Genomic DNA, 17,345 nt, shown 5'->3' with positions numbered 1-17,345 from the left:
CCCACTTTTGGTCCACCAGCTGGTGCAAGATGTCTGTCTTCTTGCGGTTAGCGGCTGCCTCCACCTGGTGCTTCATGTAATTCTGTTCTCTCTTTCGCTTTTCCACCATCGGCTCACCCTCCTCCTTACCAAAGATAGGCTCAGAAGAGTCTGGCTCAAACATGGGCAGCTGGGGGCATTTGTTCTTTATCTTGAAGCGGGGACACACATAATGTACATGATAATTATATCAGGGAATAGACTTAATGCACAAGGCCGTAGCATAGTAAAAACCAGCACCTCAGAGGAAAGAACAAGGGCCTCAGAACCACCAAATGGATAACACATAAGAGTATTCGTAACGTTACAGGATTTATACATATTTTTAGAATGCTATTGAAACCCTGAAAAAGTTTAAAGGAATAATTGGCCCCTTACCTGTGCATCCAAAGCTCTCTTGTAACACTGTGTTTCTTCCATCTTATCTTTTATATATTTGGCTCTTTGCGCAGCAAGTCTGGCAGTTATGAATAAGAGAAGGTGGGACCACAGTTTGTTATAGAGTGTTTAGTAATACAGATTAACATCAACAAAAACATGTTTAATAAATATTAATAGGAATAAGAGCCTGATGAAAAGTGATATTTCCTTCTAGGAGCTTTCATTTTAAGAAAAAAAAGAGTAATTCAAATCCATAGGCTAGTGGACAATGTGTTGGACAGGGATGGATGGGCAGGTATAAGCAAGTGACCAACCATATAGTCCAAATGCACTATCATTAAGACAGGCACCCCTCCACCCCCCATGCTTAAAAAAATCTAGATAGGAAAGCAGGAAGTGTCTCTGCATGCAATACAATGACTCATCATAAGATTCCTTTTTAAGAAGAGCGGTCTTTCCTATTATAAAATGAATCTATTATATGCAACCTCCACATGATCTGTAAAGTGAATATAATGGAACATATGCATTTTATGGAAATAGTTTTTTGGTCACAGAAACTAGATTCTTATTTGTTTTAGGAGTTTCTCTCACACCATAGTAGCCTCCTTAATTGCTCTCCTGACCTCAGTAGCAGAAGTATGGCCCACTTAGGCATGTTTGAACTCTGTGGCCCTGACCCTACCCCAGGCCTCAGATAACCCAAGCAGGACCAATCAGATTCTCTTTCCTGAAAATTTGGAATTGAGACTGAAATTCATCCAACTGTAAGCTGGAATACAGACAATGTCAGCTAAGGAGCTGGGGTGTGAGCAGACGGAAAGCTTTTTTTATATGGGTTTTAGTTCCTGGTTCCAGTCTTCCTGGGTCCCCCATACATTCCTGCCCTCAGGTTCCATAGGACACACTTCATACTTATAATACCACTCAGCTTTGCCTTGAGGCTACCTGGGAATAGCTGGGAATGAAGCCTGCTCAAGACAAGTCCCTTCCTCCGTCTACCAAGATTAGTGATCACAAAACAATACAAAACGATACTCTGTAATTAAAATGATTATAGACAGCAATCATTACTCTAACGATTACTCTAATAATGCTGGCTTTTCCATGTTTCTAACGAAGTGTTAGGCTATGGTACTGGCTGCTAGCTGGGTTAGTTTGCTCAGTTGGTTACAGTTGTGCTAATGAAACTACCAACGCTGATCCAATCCCACACGGAAAGAAGCATCATGTGAACATTCCGAATCCATTTTTCAGAGCATGTCTGGCTAGACTCACTCCTCTGTCAGCTGCACTTGTTCCAGGCGGTCCATCATCTCTCTGTTTTGTCTTTGCTTTATGTCCTTTTCCCGTCTGTGACACATTTGTTTCAGGAGACTTTGGGAATATTCCTCTTGCTTAAGAGCATTAATCTCAGGACTGAGTGGCCGTTTATCAAACAAGAAGGATTTCTAGAATGAAAGAGAAGCAACTCATTTATTCAAGAATACTAAAAAGCAACAAAGAATAAGGGTAATCATTCAGAAGAGTAAAATCAATCAGAAAGCCTTGATTAATTTATAATGTGTGCTCAGACCTCAACACATTGACCAGCTAGTGACCCACAGAATCATATGAGTACGCTCAGGGATGAATCTGAGCAGAACTGAGAGGGAGACGAAAAAGGACTTCACGGAGTAGGCCCTCCGCTAGTACTTACAACTTGCATACTGAAAGGAGGAGGAATTCTGAGTGAGTGCAGAAGCATGAGCAGGGACTGCGAGGAAGTGGAAGAGGGAAAACTGAGCTCCTGCTCTGAGCCTAGCCACGCTAGACACTGGGAACCCAGCCGTGATCAAGAACAGCGATCCACAGAGAGCCTCACGCTCATTGAGCCTGCATGCTGGTGCACGAGACAGACAGCCAACAAGCAAACCACACACAGATAATTTAAGGTAGTGATAGGTACTATGAAGCTCTTCTCATAGCGAGTGTCCAGGTGGGAATGGGGCTAAACTGGTTATTAAGGAAGGATTTTATTAGGGAGGTGACTGAATCACCTCCACTGCAAATATCAGGGGACCGGTGTCCTATACAGAAGGATCAGCAAGTGTAAAGACACTAGATGGAAACAAGCAGAAAGAAGGTCTATGTGGCTGAGGCATAGTGAGCAAGGGGAGAGTAGAGCAGATGAGCTCAAAGAGGGAGACAGGCCAAACCAGGAGGACTTGATAAGTCAAGGTAAGGCGTTTGGATTTTATTTTAATTCAGTGGAAGGCCATTAGAGGCTTTAAACCAGAGAATGATCTGTTTTGGTGAACAGTTTTACATTTTTTCTTTTCGGTACACGTGCCTCTCACTGTTGTGGCCTCTCCCATTGCAGAGCACAGGCTCCAGACGCGCAGGCTCAGCGGCCATGGCTCACGGGCCCAGCCACTCCACAGCATGTGGGATCTTCCCGGACTGGGGCACGAACCCGTGTCCCCTGCATCGGCAGGCGGACTCTCAACCACTGCACCACCAGGGAAGCCCGTTGGTAACAGTTTTAAAAGATCACCTTGGCTGCTGTGTGGAGAACAGATTGTAGGAGGGCAAGCAGAGAGCCTGACTAGGGAAGTAGTGCAAAAGTTGGGCTTTCTGGGACTTCCCTGGTGGCAAAGTGGTTAAGACTCCACGCTCCCATTGCAGGGGGCCTGGGTTCGACCCCTGGTTGGGGAACTAGATCCCACATGCATGCCACAACTAAGAGTTCACGTGCCACAACTAAGGAGCCCACCTGTCACAACTAAGACCCAATGCAACAAAATAAATAAATAAATATTTAAAAAAAAAGTTGGGCCTTCTAACGTGACTTGGATTAGGGTGGTGACATTGATGTTGAAGAGACATAGAGAGATATTGGATGGCTTTTGGAGGTGAAGGCAAGTGGGCTTGCAGATGGTTGGATGTGGGTGACTGAGGAGTAGTAGTCTAGGATCACTTTTAGGTATGGGGTTCATGCAACTGTCTGGCTGGTGATACCACTTGCTAAAATGAGAAGGCTGGGAGAAGAACAGTCTGAGAAGGGGAATCAAAACTTCTGTTCTGGCCTTTTCACTTTAAGGTATCTACGGTTATAACAAAGAGGAGATACAAAGTAGGCAGTAATAAATATATAATGTGGACCTTATATCTATCTAAGAGGAGAGAGAGAGAGTACCTAAAGCTCAAAAGCATGGTGCCCCCTCTTCCTCCTTCCCTATTGCCCCTGCCCGGAAGGTTTTTTCCTCCATTCACTTCTTTACCTAACTCCTGTATGCCAGGAAGTCTTCTCAGATCTCTGGTCTGGGTTAAGTGACTCTCCTCTTTGCTCTGTTCAAAGATTTATCATAGAGTTTAGTATATCACACTCTTGTCTCTGTAAATCTCTCTCCCCCACTATCTTGAGACTTTAGAGAGGGACCTTGTGTTATTCATCTTTGTATTCCTAGCCACTAGCAGAGTGGCCAGCACAAAGGAATTCAATGAATGCTTGATGATGAATAAAGAAAATCTATTTTATTAGGTGTATGTCCAGAGTGTCACACTGCCTAGATAGTGAAGTGAAAAAGGAAGATTCAGGCAGAAATAAAGGTAGGCACATCATGATTGGAAACATTAAATCAATGGCAAAACAGGTGGCTCACATCCCTCTGAAGCTGGGGTTCTCAAACTTTAAGGAAACTACAAATCATCTAAGTATCTTGTTCAAATGTAGATTCTCATTCTGGAGGTCTGAGGTGGCACCCTAGATTCTGCATTTCCAGCAAGCTCCCAGGGGATGCTGGTTCTCTACTTAGATCATCTGATCCTGGGGCAGGAATTTAATATACTGTCCCTATCCCCACCTCTCCCAGGTCCTGGTTGAAAATTACTATCATTAACAAATGCTCTCATGACTAGTAGGAACTGTATTATGAATGTGAATGGTGTGGAGGCAGATCCTGGACCACTCCTGCCCTGGAAGGAAGCTTCAGCCTTGCACAAGCCTCTTTTTACCTCTACCATTTTTAAAAAATTGGTGCAATGCGGAGAGTGGGTCCAAATGCTCACAAGTAGGGCAGGTATCAGCCCTAGAAATTTCGAAAAGACTCTTACATGAAATTCAGGTTTCTCATTCTTGTGGATTCTTATGGCTTCAGCAACTCCAAGATTATAAGCAGCATTTTTTTGATTCTGTTCTCTACTAACCAGACTTTGCATCTTTGAGAAAAAAAAAATCACATATTGAAATAGAGCTTTTAAAAATTTAATTCTACTGTATTAAGGTAACCCAACCAAGGTAGAAACCTGCCTTTTGGAGGCAATGGTAAATACTTTCTGATGTGTTCATAGATTTTTTTTTTTTTAAGTGGGCTTCTGTTTCCCATTCTTGGGCTCCAGGCACCACCTCTACAGGGATCGTAAGAAGGAACGGATGATTTCATGAGTGGTTACCTCTGGTATCACAAATGCAGGAGAGGACAGTAAGGCCAGTTATTGGAGATCACAGAAATTGGGATAAAGCAAATGCAAAGGTGCCATTCTGTCTTTACTTGAGGTAGGCCATGAATGTGAAGGGGAAAAGCCCTGACTGGGATTATATTTTATGAGAAATAAAAAAATAAAGCTATATAATCCAGGAGTTCCACCTTTAAAACTCAGTCTTGGGAATTCCCTGGTTAGGACTTGGCCTTCTCACTGCTAGGGGCCCGGGTTCAATCCCTAGTTGGGGAACAAAGATCCCACAAGCTGCACGCTCTGGCCAATAAATAAATAATAAAACTCAGTCTTCATGGGGGGGTGGTGGGGGGAATCAGTGACACGTACAAACATCAGCTGCATCGATATTCATCCCAAGACTGTTTACTATTAGTGAAAACTTGGACACCACCTAAGCTTTAGTTCAGCAGTAAGTAAATGGTTCAATATGTTACAGTACAGACACACGATGGAACTTTTTAAATGGTGTTTTATAATCACGTTCTCCTGCCCCATGTTAAACACTCCTTAACCGAGGTGTTGACCTACCTGCTCTTTGAAGACAGACTCTTGATCTTTCAGCATCTGATACTGCTGTAGGAGTAGCTCATCTTCCATCTCTCTCCTTTTCCTCTCCTCACCGTAGTACAATGGGGAATTCCGCTGTGCTCGTTGCAAGCATACATAACACATTTCCTGTAACACCAAGTTTCAGGGCAAATTGATTTTTACCTTTTACCTTTTTGCCTGTGCATTCCCTTCCCAAGCTCTCCAAAGGCTAGGTGTATCAAGAAGTACACTTCATAAAAGGAAGTATTAAAGATATTAGCCAAGTGAGTTTTCAGAGAAGACCCCACAAATATTCCAGAGGATTTAATAAACTCTTGCCTGAACAGATGTGTTTATAGCAACTGGAAAGTGGAGATTTTCCAACCCTATTTCTGTGAACTAGTAGATTTTGACTAGTAGATAGATTTATCCCAGTCCAATTATGGGTCCTGAGTACTTGAGCCATACCCATATATTAAAGAAAGAGCAATTCCCAGAATTCTCTCTGAGAAACAGAAGTCAGAGGAAGATTCTGACTGGGTTTTGTTTCTTTGAAGACACTGTACCTGTCCTGTCCTATTATGATACTGGCAAGAAGTGGCTGGAGAAATTTTAGGCTTCATTTCATTGTCATTTTTCAGACCACCCAGAGATCGTAATCTATAAAAAACAATGTAACATTAATTAAAGTTAACGTAGTCTGACATCAATTATCATCAATTATTAATGATAGTTTTAGAAACAAGTATAAATATAAGAAAATGAAAAATATCTCAGTGGTTTTCTTTAGAGCATCTACATGTATAGAGGTTAAGAACCCAGGCTTTATATCAGATAAACCTGAGTGGGTTCAAAGCCCAGCTTTCTTTATTAGAAGCTGACTGGCATTAGACAAGCTGGGTAATCTTACAAAGTCTCAGTTACCAATTCAGTGAAATTGGGATAAAATTTATTCATTCTCCAAAAATTTATTGAGTGTTTACTATATGTACTGCTCTAAGCATGGGAGAGGTAGTAAAGAACAAAATACACATAAAAAAAGCTCTGTCCTCATGGAATTGACATGCTGATGGGGGTAGACAGCCCATAAACAAGGTAAATGAGTGAATTCTATAGTCTGTTCAGTGATGATAAATGCCATGCAATGCTGGAGGAATGGAGTATTAAATCATGAATAGAATGGCTAGGGGAGTTTTCACCAAAAAGGTGAAATTTGAGCAGATATCTGAAGGCAGTAAAGGAATAATAATAATCAGATATCTGATGGAAAAGGACCTAGCAGAGCAAATGAGCACTAAGACCTTGAAGTGGGAGCATGCCTGTGTTCAGTATGGCTTGAGGAAGATGAGTTAGTGGGCGAAAAGTAGGAGAGAGGTCAGAGATCAGGCAGGACCTTGACGGCCACAGTAATGACTTTAGCTTTTACCCTGGGTGCGTGGAGGGTACAGTGTCTAGTATTAGCAAAGCCGTAGAGAACACAGCAGTCCCTCACATTACTGCTACTGGGGAGATAATTTGGTACAATCTTCCTGAGGATAACTGGTAATGTGTATCAAAAGCATGAAAAATGGGCTCATCCCTTATCTCCGAAATTTCACTTCAAAGTTTTTATCCTACAGAATACGCAGGTGTGCGCAGAGAATTATGTGTGATTATATTTGATACAACATTATTCATAATATAAAAAACTAAAAACCATCTAAGTATCCCACAGGAGATGGGCTAAACAAAAGGTTTAATCAATGAGATGATGAGCAACAATTTGTTCATGTTTTAGAATATTTAAAGCCATAGGGAAATTTTCACCACTTTTTGTTGTGTACCAAAGGTTCATATGATATGATCTCAGTTTTGTTTAAAATGTATCTATATGTTTCAAGTATAAATATATGTACATATTATATATGCATTGAAATGAAGGATGTACACCCATAACGTTACTGAACGTTTCCTCTATTTAGTGGGGTTATGGGTGATTGTTTTGTATCTCTTGCTTTTCTCATTTCTTCCAGAATTTCTGTGATAAAGATGTATTACTTTAGTAATCAGAAAAAAACCAAAAACCAAAAAAAAAACATTGTTTGGTCAACTTCTATAGAAAGCCTTTACTAGGAATCCCTAATAATTACTCCCTCCTCTTTGCAGCCTCTGTACTTTCTTTTGTTATCTTCATCACGGGCATTATTTCTTTAGCCTCAATCTCTCTACAAGACTAAGTTTATGAAAGTTGGTTTATACGTCTTTTATGTCTCATAGCTTTATAGCTTCAGTGTCCAAATAGTGCCCGGCACACAGTGGTGCTCAATGTTTGTTGGATTGAGCTAAATTCCAAAGTACTAGACATTTAATTCTCAATTATCTTTCATAACGAGATTACTCAAAAGAAGCATGCCTAGGGTTTTGAGCATGACTTTAGGAATCCACAAAGCACCTAAATTACACATATGATAGCTGATATATTGTGACATTAATAAATTGAAAGTTGACAGCACAGTGAAAGATATATAGTAGATGCTCAATAGATACTTATCAGAACCATAATTTCTGATCTGAGGTCTTAAAAAGTATCCTACACAAAGGGAGAGGAGAAAATAGAAATCTTCTGATATAAGAAGAAAACAGGACCATCATAAATTGTAATACATTCATTTGCTCAAAGAACATTTATTGAGTGCCAGCCATGTTTGGCAAAAATGCTTTCCAATTTGTTCTAAATATGAACCTGTGTCACATCTTAATATCCACACACTCAGAAAACAACACAGGTTTTCCCAAAACCACAAGGAAAGTTAAATGTTTCCTCCTCTGTGCTACTTTGTTTCCACCTCTGTCATAGCATTTATCCTACTGAATCATAATTTATCACTCTGGCTTTCCCACAGATTGTGAGCCCTGGTCATCTTGATTATCCCCAGCACCTAGAATGTAGCATCAAGAATAGTGGATGAAGGAATGAATCAATGAACACTTATTTAAAATTCCCTGCATCAAGATAGGACTTGAAAATATGCTTAGTAAAGTGCAACACAAAAAATACGCAGGGACTTCCCTGGTGGTCCAGTGGTTAAGAATCTGCATTCCAATGCAGGGGATGTGGGTTCGATCCCTGGTCGGGGAACTAAGATCCCACATGCCACGGGGCAACTAAGGCCACACGCCACAACTACTGAGCCCGAGCACTCTGGAGCCCACGTGCCACAATTAGCACTAGAGAAGCCCACACGCTGCAACAAAGAAGAACCCATGTGCCACAATGAAGACCCAGTGCAGGAAAGAGAAGGAGAGAAGGGAAGAAAAGAAAGAAAGAAAGAAAGAAAGAAAGAAAGAAAGAAAGAAAGAAAGAAAGAAAGAAAGAAAGAAAGAAAGAAAGAAAGAAAGAAAGAAAGAAAGAAAGAAAGAAAGAAAGAAAGGAAGGAAGGAAGGAAGGAAGGAAGGAAGGAAGGAAGAAAGAGGGAGGGAGGGAGGGAGGAAGGGAAGGAAGGAAGGAAGAAAAGAAAGAAAGAAAGAAAGAAAGAAAGAAAGAAAGAGAAAGAAAGAAAGAAAGAAAAGAAAGAAAGAAAGAAAGAAAAGAAAGAAAGAAAGAAAAGAAAGAAAGAAAGAAAGGAAGAAAGGAAGGAAGGAAGAAAAGAAAGAAAGAATGAAAGAAAGGGGGGGAGAGAGAGAGAGAGAGAGGGATAGAGGGAGGGAGGAAGAAAGAAAGGAAATACCCAATGTATTACCTTTCAATGTTCATATTCTTCCCACCACTCCCATTCTGCTCCAGTTTGTACGGGAAACTGACATTTGTTGCTTTGGTGGGGGAGATAGCTTGTCTATCTTGAATTACCTTGGGTGATAAGATCTCTGTAGAATGAATGAAAGTGAGTTTCCTTTCAACTCTACATAGGCGGTTTCTACTTAACACAGATTTTTTAAAACTCATAATTTTACTAGGGAAATTGTTCACATAAGATACACTTTCTTATCTTTAAAATATTGTCCCTTGTCCTAGTGTGGTTAAAATATATATATTTTTTGCTGTATACTTATTACATGCAAAGCTCTGGCTGGGCACTTTAGAAAATACAAAGAGGCAAGTCTCTGCCCTTAAAGATCTTTCAATAAATACAGCTGAAGAGGAAAAATAAGATATAAACAGAAAACATGAGAGCTGTCATTTGTGGAGGTCTTACCACCTGCCAACAGTACTAAGTGATTTACACACATTATATAAATAGCAACTCAGGACAATGATGCAGAATGTCTAAATCTCAAATAAATGGTGCAATCTCTAATGTTCAAAGAAGAGAGAAGCCACTTCAGAATCCACTGATGAGAGGAGTTTTCATGGAGGAAGTGAGATGTGAAAAGGGTACAAAGAGGAGAGTAGGATTGGGATAGACTGTAAAAAAAGGAAGGGAATTCCAGGCAGGAGAAAAAGAGTGAACAGAAGCATGAAGTTGAGGAAGGGCAAGGCATGTTAGAAGAGCATAAATAGACAACTTTGCTCAAAGAAAGAGTCTGTAAGGAACAGTGACAAATGAAGCTAAAGAATGAAAGCATGTGAGTATTAGGCTAAAAGTTTGTATGTAATCCTGTAGGCCACATGTCACAAAACCAACATTCACAAGCCAATGTTTACCCACTGATATATATTTTGTTTGGCCCAGTTAGCATTTTTGTTTCAATGTAAATTGGTTGCCAAAATTTAACTGTCAATAGATTTCATATGTCAGGATATCTGCTTCTCTTGAGGAATCAGAAAATTTGCTACCACTTGGCCCACATTTCCACAAATCAATAATCTGCTAGACTACTTTATCAAAGGGTAGTTTGGCAACCCCTGGGGATCCCTAGGACCCTTTCAAAAAGTCTTTGAAGTCCTAAGATTTTCTTCACATGATTCAACCAAAACAACATATCACACCAGATTATATGAAGACGCAGATATAAGAATCCACTATCTTCTATAAAGCCAGATATCAAAGATATAAAACTACCTCTCTTCATTTTTCATAAAAATTATTATTTATGCTCACATGTCTCCCTATCATGTGACACCCAGCCCAGTTCATGCATTTATGTTAGCTGCCTGGACCTTACAGGCAGCTGAGTTTTGAGCTGTGCAGAGCCAGCAAAGAGGTCACAGTTCAAGAGTCTGAGAGTCATAAAGTGGTTAAGGTGAGACACAAGATTCCAGGAATAGAAGATGTTTGTTAGAGAGAAGAATACAGTGATTATTCATGAAACTAACTTTATTTACTCTGGCCATAGGAGTTGCTAAGCAGTATGGCTTGGCTCATAAGTAGTAAAGAGTGACAGATTATACCCAGAAATCATCGACCTACCTCGGACGCCTTCTTCTTTGTCTGACTGGTCTTTTAACTTGCTCTTCCTTTGTCCATTCTGTCCACCTTCTTCTGCAGTGGTCTCCATAGGCAGTTTGTTCTCCATCTCCTTGAGCTCAATCCTAGGAATGAACCAAGATACTTGTCCATAAGTGACTGTGTAAACTCCCAGTTCTGAGAAGCAGCCATGCTTGCTCACTGATTCTGAATGAAATAAGCCTACTTCTCTCAAGGAGGCAAGTGCTTTTATTTACTAAGTACAAATCATGGACTCATTCTCTTTGGGAGCCAACGACGACCCTCCCCCTTTTTATATAGATAAATTGCTTTGAAGACCTGGATTTAAGTTTTGTTTTTTATATCAGCTTGAATTTGTCTTTTCTAGTTCTGTAACCAGATGCCATAGGCCTGAAACAGTGAAAGGTAGTCATTGGATAGCTTGAAGGCAAGGATTCATAGCCTGGTAGGCAGGGTACGCCCAGAAAAAACCACTCCTCTCCTCCCTCTTTCTCCTCCCCACTTCTCCATCCTCTCCCCAGGCAAAAGTGAGGGACTTGCAAAGGCAAGGGAGGAAGGGGTTTGTTTAGTTGGTATGTGTAGTTGTAGATTTTCTCTGGTCTCAGGAACGGAGTGCTGGGTTAGAGTTGGGAAGGAAGGGTGGGGCAGAGGTGGTAGTTGCAGTAAATTCAAGGGTCAGACTTCAAATAAATGAAACACCTACAGTTGTTTTGAATATTTGAGTCCTCATGTCCATTTCTAGGCTACTTGACAGGAACTTCCATCTCTGTTCCTTAACTAACTGCAATTATTTCCCTCCTGGATTGCTTAAGCCAAACTATGTCCAGGAGGACAGCCAAATTTGCCTTCCAAAATATAATCAAAAGAAAACTATTTGGAAACCACTGATTTATATTTAATGAGTAAGGCAACATGCTACAATGGAAACAACACTGAAACAGTCAGGAGCCATGGTTTTATTTCTGGATTGGCCCCTCAGTTTTGTAACCATTTCATCTGTAAGATGAGGGGATTGGACTCATTAATCTTTAAGGCTTATTCTCCCCCTTACACTGATTTTGCTGAGGTCTGTGGCATACAGTTTTTCCAGGAGGGACTTGTTCCAAACCAACAAACACAAGAGGGTGTCACAGACTCAAAAACATGAGAAAGAAAAAAAGAGAGAGAGAGAGAAAATAATACTTTGGGAAGCTGGTTACTATTTCCTAAACTTCCTTTACCCAAAATGCATAGCAGTTAATGGCACAGCAATTAAGATTAAAAACATTATTAAGAGCTAATAATGGGTAAGTAATGAACAAACTGGAAATAAAACCCAAGTCTCCTGATTCCTATTCCAGTGCTTTTAATACTGCATCCTGTCACTTCACTTGTTAAAAAAAAAAAAAAGAATTAAAATTACATGCTGTACACCTAAAACTAACACAACATTGTAAATCAACTATACTCCAATAAAAATTTTTAATTAAAAATTTAAAAAAGATTTAAAATTACAACTAATTTTGCTCCTCTATAAAGTGAATAAAATTATAATATGTATCTCAAATGGTTGTAGTAAAGATTAAATACAAGACTACTGAGAAAGTGCTTAACAATACCTAGCATCTAGTAAGTGCTCCATAGATAACTATCATTGCTATTGTTATCATTACCATTATTGTAATCATTGTCAGCAGCAGCTGCTGGTAATGCCCACTATGCTCTTGGAGTGAAGCTGTATCTTGTCTTTCTAGCTGCTTCAGTGGTAAAAAACAGAGCTCAGAGAGGAGGTAGTCTAGACGGCAGGACAAGGAAGAAACTAGGTCAGAGAAGGGGTGAAAGGTAGAGCAAAGCCTAGCAGGTGAGAAGAATTTTACTAATACTGCAAGGACTAAGGTTGGTGGGAGGTAGTATGGAAATTTCCAGGGAACCAAGAATAGTTTAAAAAAAGAGTATCCTAAGTGCCGTTGTCTTTTAACTTAACTACAGAAAGTGTATGCAATAAACTCTTATTTGTTGGAGCACTGAGAGCAACAGAGAGAGAGAGAGAGAGAGAGAGAGCATGAGCTAGAAAACTCAAGTGTGACACACTGTCCAGTTCCATCAATAGGTCCCCAGGGATTGCTGTGCCTGGAGGAAACTGTGGAGGAAAGCACTGACCTTGGAAATGAAAGCATGCTGTCGGGCCGCTTCCCCAAGGATTCTCTGCTAGACAACACTGAGTCCACAGTGTCAGGTCTCTGGGGACAGGGACAGAGACAGGTTATACTTGGGCTGTGGTCCAGGACACAGAAAAATCAGAGCCACAGGGTGCTCAGAAGCCTCAGACTACCATGATACTCTCTACTGTTATTTTTGTTTAGTACTCAAAGCCTAGAGCTTAAAATGCAATGAGGAATGGGCTTCCCTGGTGGCGCAGTGGTTGAGAGTTCGCCTGCTGATGCAGGGGACACGGGGTTCGTGCCCCGGTCCGGGAAGATCCCACATGCAGCGGAGCGGCTGGGCCCGTGAGCCATGGCCGCTGAGCCTGCGTGTCCGGAGCCTGTGCTCCGCAACGGGAGAGACCACAACAGTGAGAGGGTACCGCAAAAAAAAAAAAAAAAAATGCAATGAGGAATGATCTCATTTATCAAAGTAGTCACCCTGCATTGTTGCATACCAATTCCATTGATGCTGCCTTTTCTCAAACCATTTCCTCCTTGGAAACTGCCCTCAGAGTTGACAGCTCCTTTCAGACATCTTTAAGAGGACAGCCAATTTACTAAAACTCTTAGGAAAATGAGCAAGTTGGCTAATTCCACTCATGACCCAAATAACTCTAAAACTGGGTAGTTAAGAGAAGGGCTTTGGAGTCAGGCATCCTCATGTTTAAATCCTCACACTGTTAACAGCCACATAGCCTTAGACCCTAGGTACGTGGGGATAATAATAGGATCAGATTCACAGGATTTTTATGAGGTACTGTATATAAGTGGCTAGCACATATAAGCATTCCACAAATAGTGGCTATTATAATTATTATATATAATAATATTCTAATATATAATATTATATATGACTTAAATTATAATTATATAATTATAATATATAAATTATAAAATATATAATAAAATAATAATCACATTATTAAATTTATACTAGTATAGAATGATATATAAAATTATTCTTTTTGGATTAATGATATGGTTTATAAAAGGCTTTGAAGGGGATTCCAAAAGTAGAAGTTTTAAAAATATTTCAAGAAAAGCAGCATCAGTGAAGTTAGCACACAGCTTTCCAAGAGAACTCTTCGGCAGGACAGCACTCAGGTTTACGTTATGGAACATTTAGGAGAAAAACAGTCACTCTCACAACTTTATAGCAGTTTCCCAAAATGTGTTTTATAGACGTTAATGAATATTGACTCAACCTAAATTTCCATGATTAAATACATTCGGGCAGTTAAAGCAGCTTCTTTCCAGCCAGACCTCTCAGATCCTTTAATATGCCCATGTGCTTTGGCCTCCAGATTGTTTTTTCATAGAATCTCTCTCAAGACTAGTTCTTTTGGAACATGCTCCTTAAAAGGTACGTCTTAGAGTGCAGCAGTCCAATTAAAACATTATCCTTTCTTTTAAACCATATTGAAGCTTACAAATTTCTGTAGAATCCCTGAGGGTGAGAGATGAAGCAGCACTTTGGCCTTGCTTCTGGTTTTGCAAATCTTGCCTATGTTTTTATGAAAAAGAGAGGGTGATACTTGTGTGTGTGTTTCCACTTTGCACACACAGGTTTGGCATCCCTCTTAGCAATCCTGTATGAAGCCAGAGTGTGGAGAAAACACCAAGAGCTTCATTATGCACAACTCCGTCTCCTAAATACCCATCCCAGAGCACCACGACAGGAGAAATTAGAGGGTAGAATTAAACCATATTTATAACATTTCCTTTCATAGCCTTTTCATTTAAAAGTCTGGCTTTTGCTCTATGGGACACAGGATTATATAACATTCATGATAAGCCAATTTGCTCATACAAACTCAGTACATTAAGATTCAGTTAGTCCTGTTGATTGACTGTTTAACTGCCTTCTTAAAGTCTGCTATGTCCAACTTAGCATGAAGGTCACACCAGCTACTTAATGGTTAACAGTGATGGGTCAATTATGAAATTTCTTCTACAACAATGCAAATTAAAAGATAAAGATACATTTCCATGACTTGAATGCGATTTTTCTGTAGACTTTCATTGAAATAAAATAGTGTAATCAGCACAAAAAGAGTAATTAGGAAGTCTGGGCTTGAATTTCAGTTCTACGGCAGGGCACCCAGACTTCAGGTTCCCACATAACCCCTCTGAGTCCCCATTTCTGGTTTTATAATGTTTTGAGACCCAAATGAAATAATATATGTGGAAGAATTTTTTAAACCATAAGGTATTATAAAATGTTCAGAATTATAAGAGTTTCTATCACTATATTTTTCAGGTGGCATTGCCTTAAAACTTAAAGTTCCTTAGCCCGTCTAACTTTTTTGTCAGAGAGTTAATCATCTATAAACAAGTACTTCTTTGACTTGGGGTAACTGCCATTTAAAATATGTCAGGCTTCCCTGGTGGCGCAGTGGTTGAGAGTCCACCTGCTGATGCAGGGGACACGGGTTCGTGCCCCGGTCCGGGAAGATCCCACATGCCGCAGAGCGGCTGGGTCCGTGAGCCATGGCCGCTGAGCCTGCGCGTCCGGAGCCTGTGCTCCGCAACGGGAGAGGCCACAACAGTGAGAGGCCCGCGTACCGCAAAAATATATATATATAATAATAAAATATGTCAACCTTAGTTTTTCTTAAAGATGACCCATTTACAGATGATTCAGAGCTACAATCAGGAAAGGGGTTAGGAGAAGGAAAATATTAATTTACATTTGCTAGGGCTTTCGCCAAAGCCCCACTTCCATCCATTGTAAAAAGGAAGTTCTTATAAAATCTCATCTTCACATTGCCACCTCTGATCACAAGGACCCCAATTCCTTTGAATGTAAACTCCACGTTTTGTTTGGTGGAAATGGATCGTGATAAAAAAAGCGACGTCTCCTTCACACATCTTTCCACCGTATCTCTGTTAAATGGACCCTCTAGGGATATCATGACAAAATTAAGTGGAACAACTGGGATATCACCTAGAGGAGAAAAAGACAGTTGGGGTGAGGGGAAAGAAGTGGAAATTACAACAAGGACATATACACACTCACAAATAATTATCTGATTCTCAGTTAATACTCAAAAATAGAACTGTCCATGTGAAGCCTTTAGTTGCACCCTATTAATAGATATTAATCAATACAATTTTCCCTAAAAGTAGAATGTTTTTTGCTCAAAATAAGAACAAATAGCTTCCTAAGCAATACTCCAGACAAGATTTTTATTTTCTCTTGGAGACATATTTATAACTAACTGTTCCTCTTCATCAGAGGGTTTTCTGAAGTTTTCAGTCCCCTTTCAGGACACGCTGCAGCAATATTTGCCTCTCTTCTCCAGTTATCATAACATTTAAAAATGATTATAAATATCTACAAACATTAAGTGTTTTGAAAAGATAGTTATCTCCACTAGAAGTCACCTTTCAAACAAAAGTGGGTCTTATCAGAGGGTATCAGTCTGAGTGACTTGCAGACAGCTTTTCCTCTCTAATGAGCCCATAAATGGCAGTGCAGGGGAATATGGTTATATCTAGCATGAAAGTAAGCACAGAGTCTATTCAACTAGAACAGATATAGGAGCTATGCACAGTCCACAAGTCAGAAAAGAGGGAAAATAGGAAAGATGATAAATTGAAAGAGAGACAGTAGACAAGGTCCACTGATAGAGGACCAGGACAGAGAGAAGATAGGGACATTGTAAACGTTCACTCGGCAAAACATTAATTTAGAGCCTTTCCAATGTCTACTGCTGCTGGATGATGAGAATTACCAGCTCTGCAGTACACAAGTTTCCCTATATCAGCCCACAGCCTCCTGCTCAATTTAATGGTGATTCTATACCATCTCCCCCTAGATTCTCCCCTCCCATTTGCCCAACGCCTATCTGCAATCTGTCTTCCAGCCCATTTATATAAGGATGCTGTCATCTCACGACGGACAAGCCAGCAGAGACGCTGCAAATCTCATTCTCATGGCTTCTCTGTAACTTCTGGGGGCTATACCCTCGCTTTTCTCTTGTATCTATGGCACCACTCTTGGCTCTCCAATTTCCTCCTCCTTGGTCTCTTTTGCTGGCTTCCTTCCCCTTCTGCTTCTTATAAGATGGTGTTTGTTTTAACACCATCTTAGGATTTTGTCTTTGTCGGTCTCCTCTTCTTACTTTATATTGTCTCCTAGGTAAATTTATCCTAATCCTGACCTCTAGTCTCCAGCCCTCTCCTGACCTCTGAAATTATCTATACCTAAACATCCCGACAGGAGGGCTTCCCTGGTGGCGCAGTGGTTGAGAGTCCGCCTGCCGATGCAGGGGACACGGGTTCCTGCCTCGGTCCAGGAAGATCCCATATGCCGCAGAGCGGCTGGGCCCGTGAGCCATGGCCGATGAGCCTGCGCATTCGGAGCCTGTGCTCCGCAACGGGAGAG

At 40.5% G+C, this 17,345-nt stretch overlaps 1 protein-coding gene across 1 annotated transcript in view; it reads right to left on the bottom strand.

Moving 5' to 3' along the window:
- Nucleotides 1-4: 4 nt before the first annotated feature.
- The window catches only part of CCDC81 (coiled-coil domain containing 81), a gene marked incomplete at its 3' end in the record, with an annotated part of 29,190 nt that continues 11,849 nt past the window's right edge, over nt 5-17,345 (bottom strand). Inside the window, exons 5-14 of the mRNA XM_060003291.1 lie at nt 15,646-15,902; nt 12,912-12,991; nt 10,755-10,876; nt 9,147-9,270; nt 5,994-6,087; nt 5,428-5,574; nt 4,516-4,620; nt 1,699-1,871; nt 418-496; nt 5-190 (exon numbers count right to left, since the gene is read on the bottom strand). Coding sequence (XP_059859274.1) covers nt 5-190; nt 418-496; nt 1,699-1,871; nt 4,516-4,620; nt 5,428-5,574; nt 5,994-6,087; nt 9,147-9,270; nt 10,755-10,876; nt 12,912-12,991; nt 15,646-15,902 — 1,367 coding nt within the window. The remainder of the gene's footprint in view (nt 191-417; nt 497-1,698; nt 1,872-4,515; nt 4,621-5,427; nt 5,575-5,993; nt 6,088-9,146; nt 9,271-10,754; nt 10,877-12,911; nt 12,992-15,645; nt 15,903-17,345) is intronic.

Source organism: Delphinus delphis, unplaced genomic scaffold (assembly GCF_949987515.2).
Source record: "Delphinus delphis unplaced genomic scaffold, mDelDel1.2 scaffold_564, whole genome shotgun sequence".
Classification (NCBI taxonomy): domain Eukaryota; kingdom Metazoa; phylum Chordata; class Mammalia; order Artiodactyla; family Delphinidae; genus Delphinus; species Delphinus delphis.
Note: the sequence above shows the minus strand (reverse complement) of the source record. Positions and strands in the feature narration are given on the sequence as shown.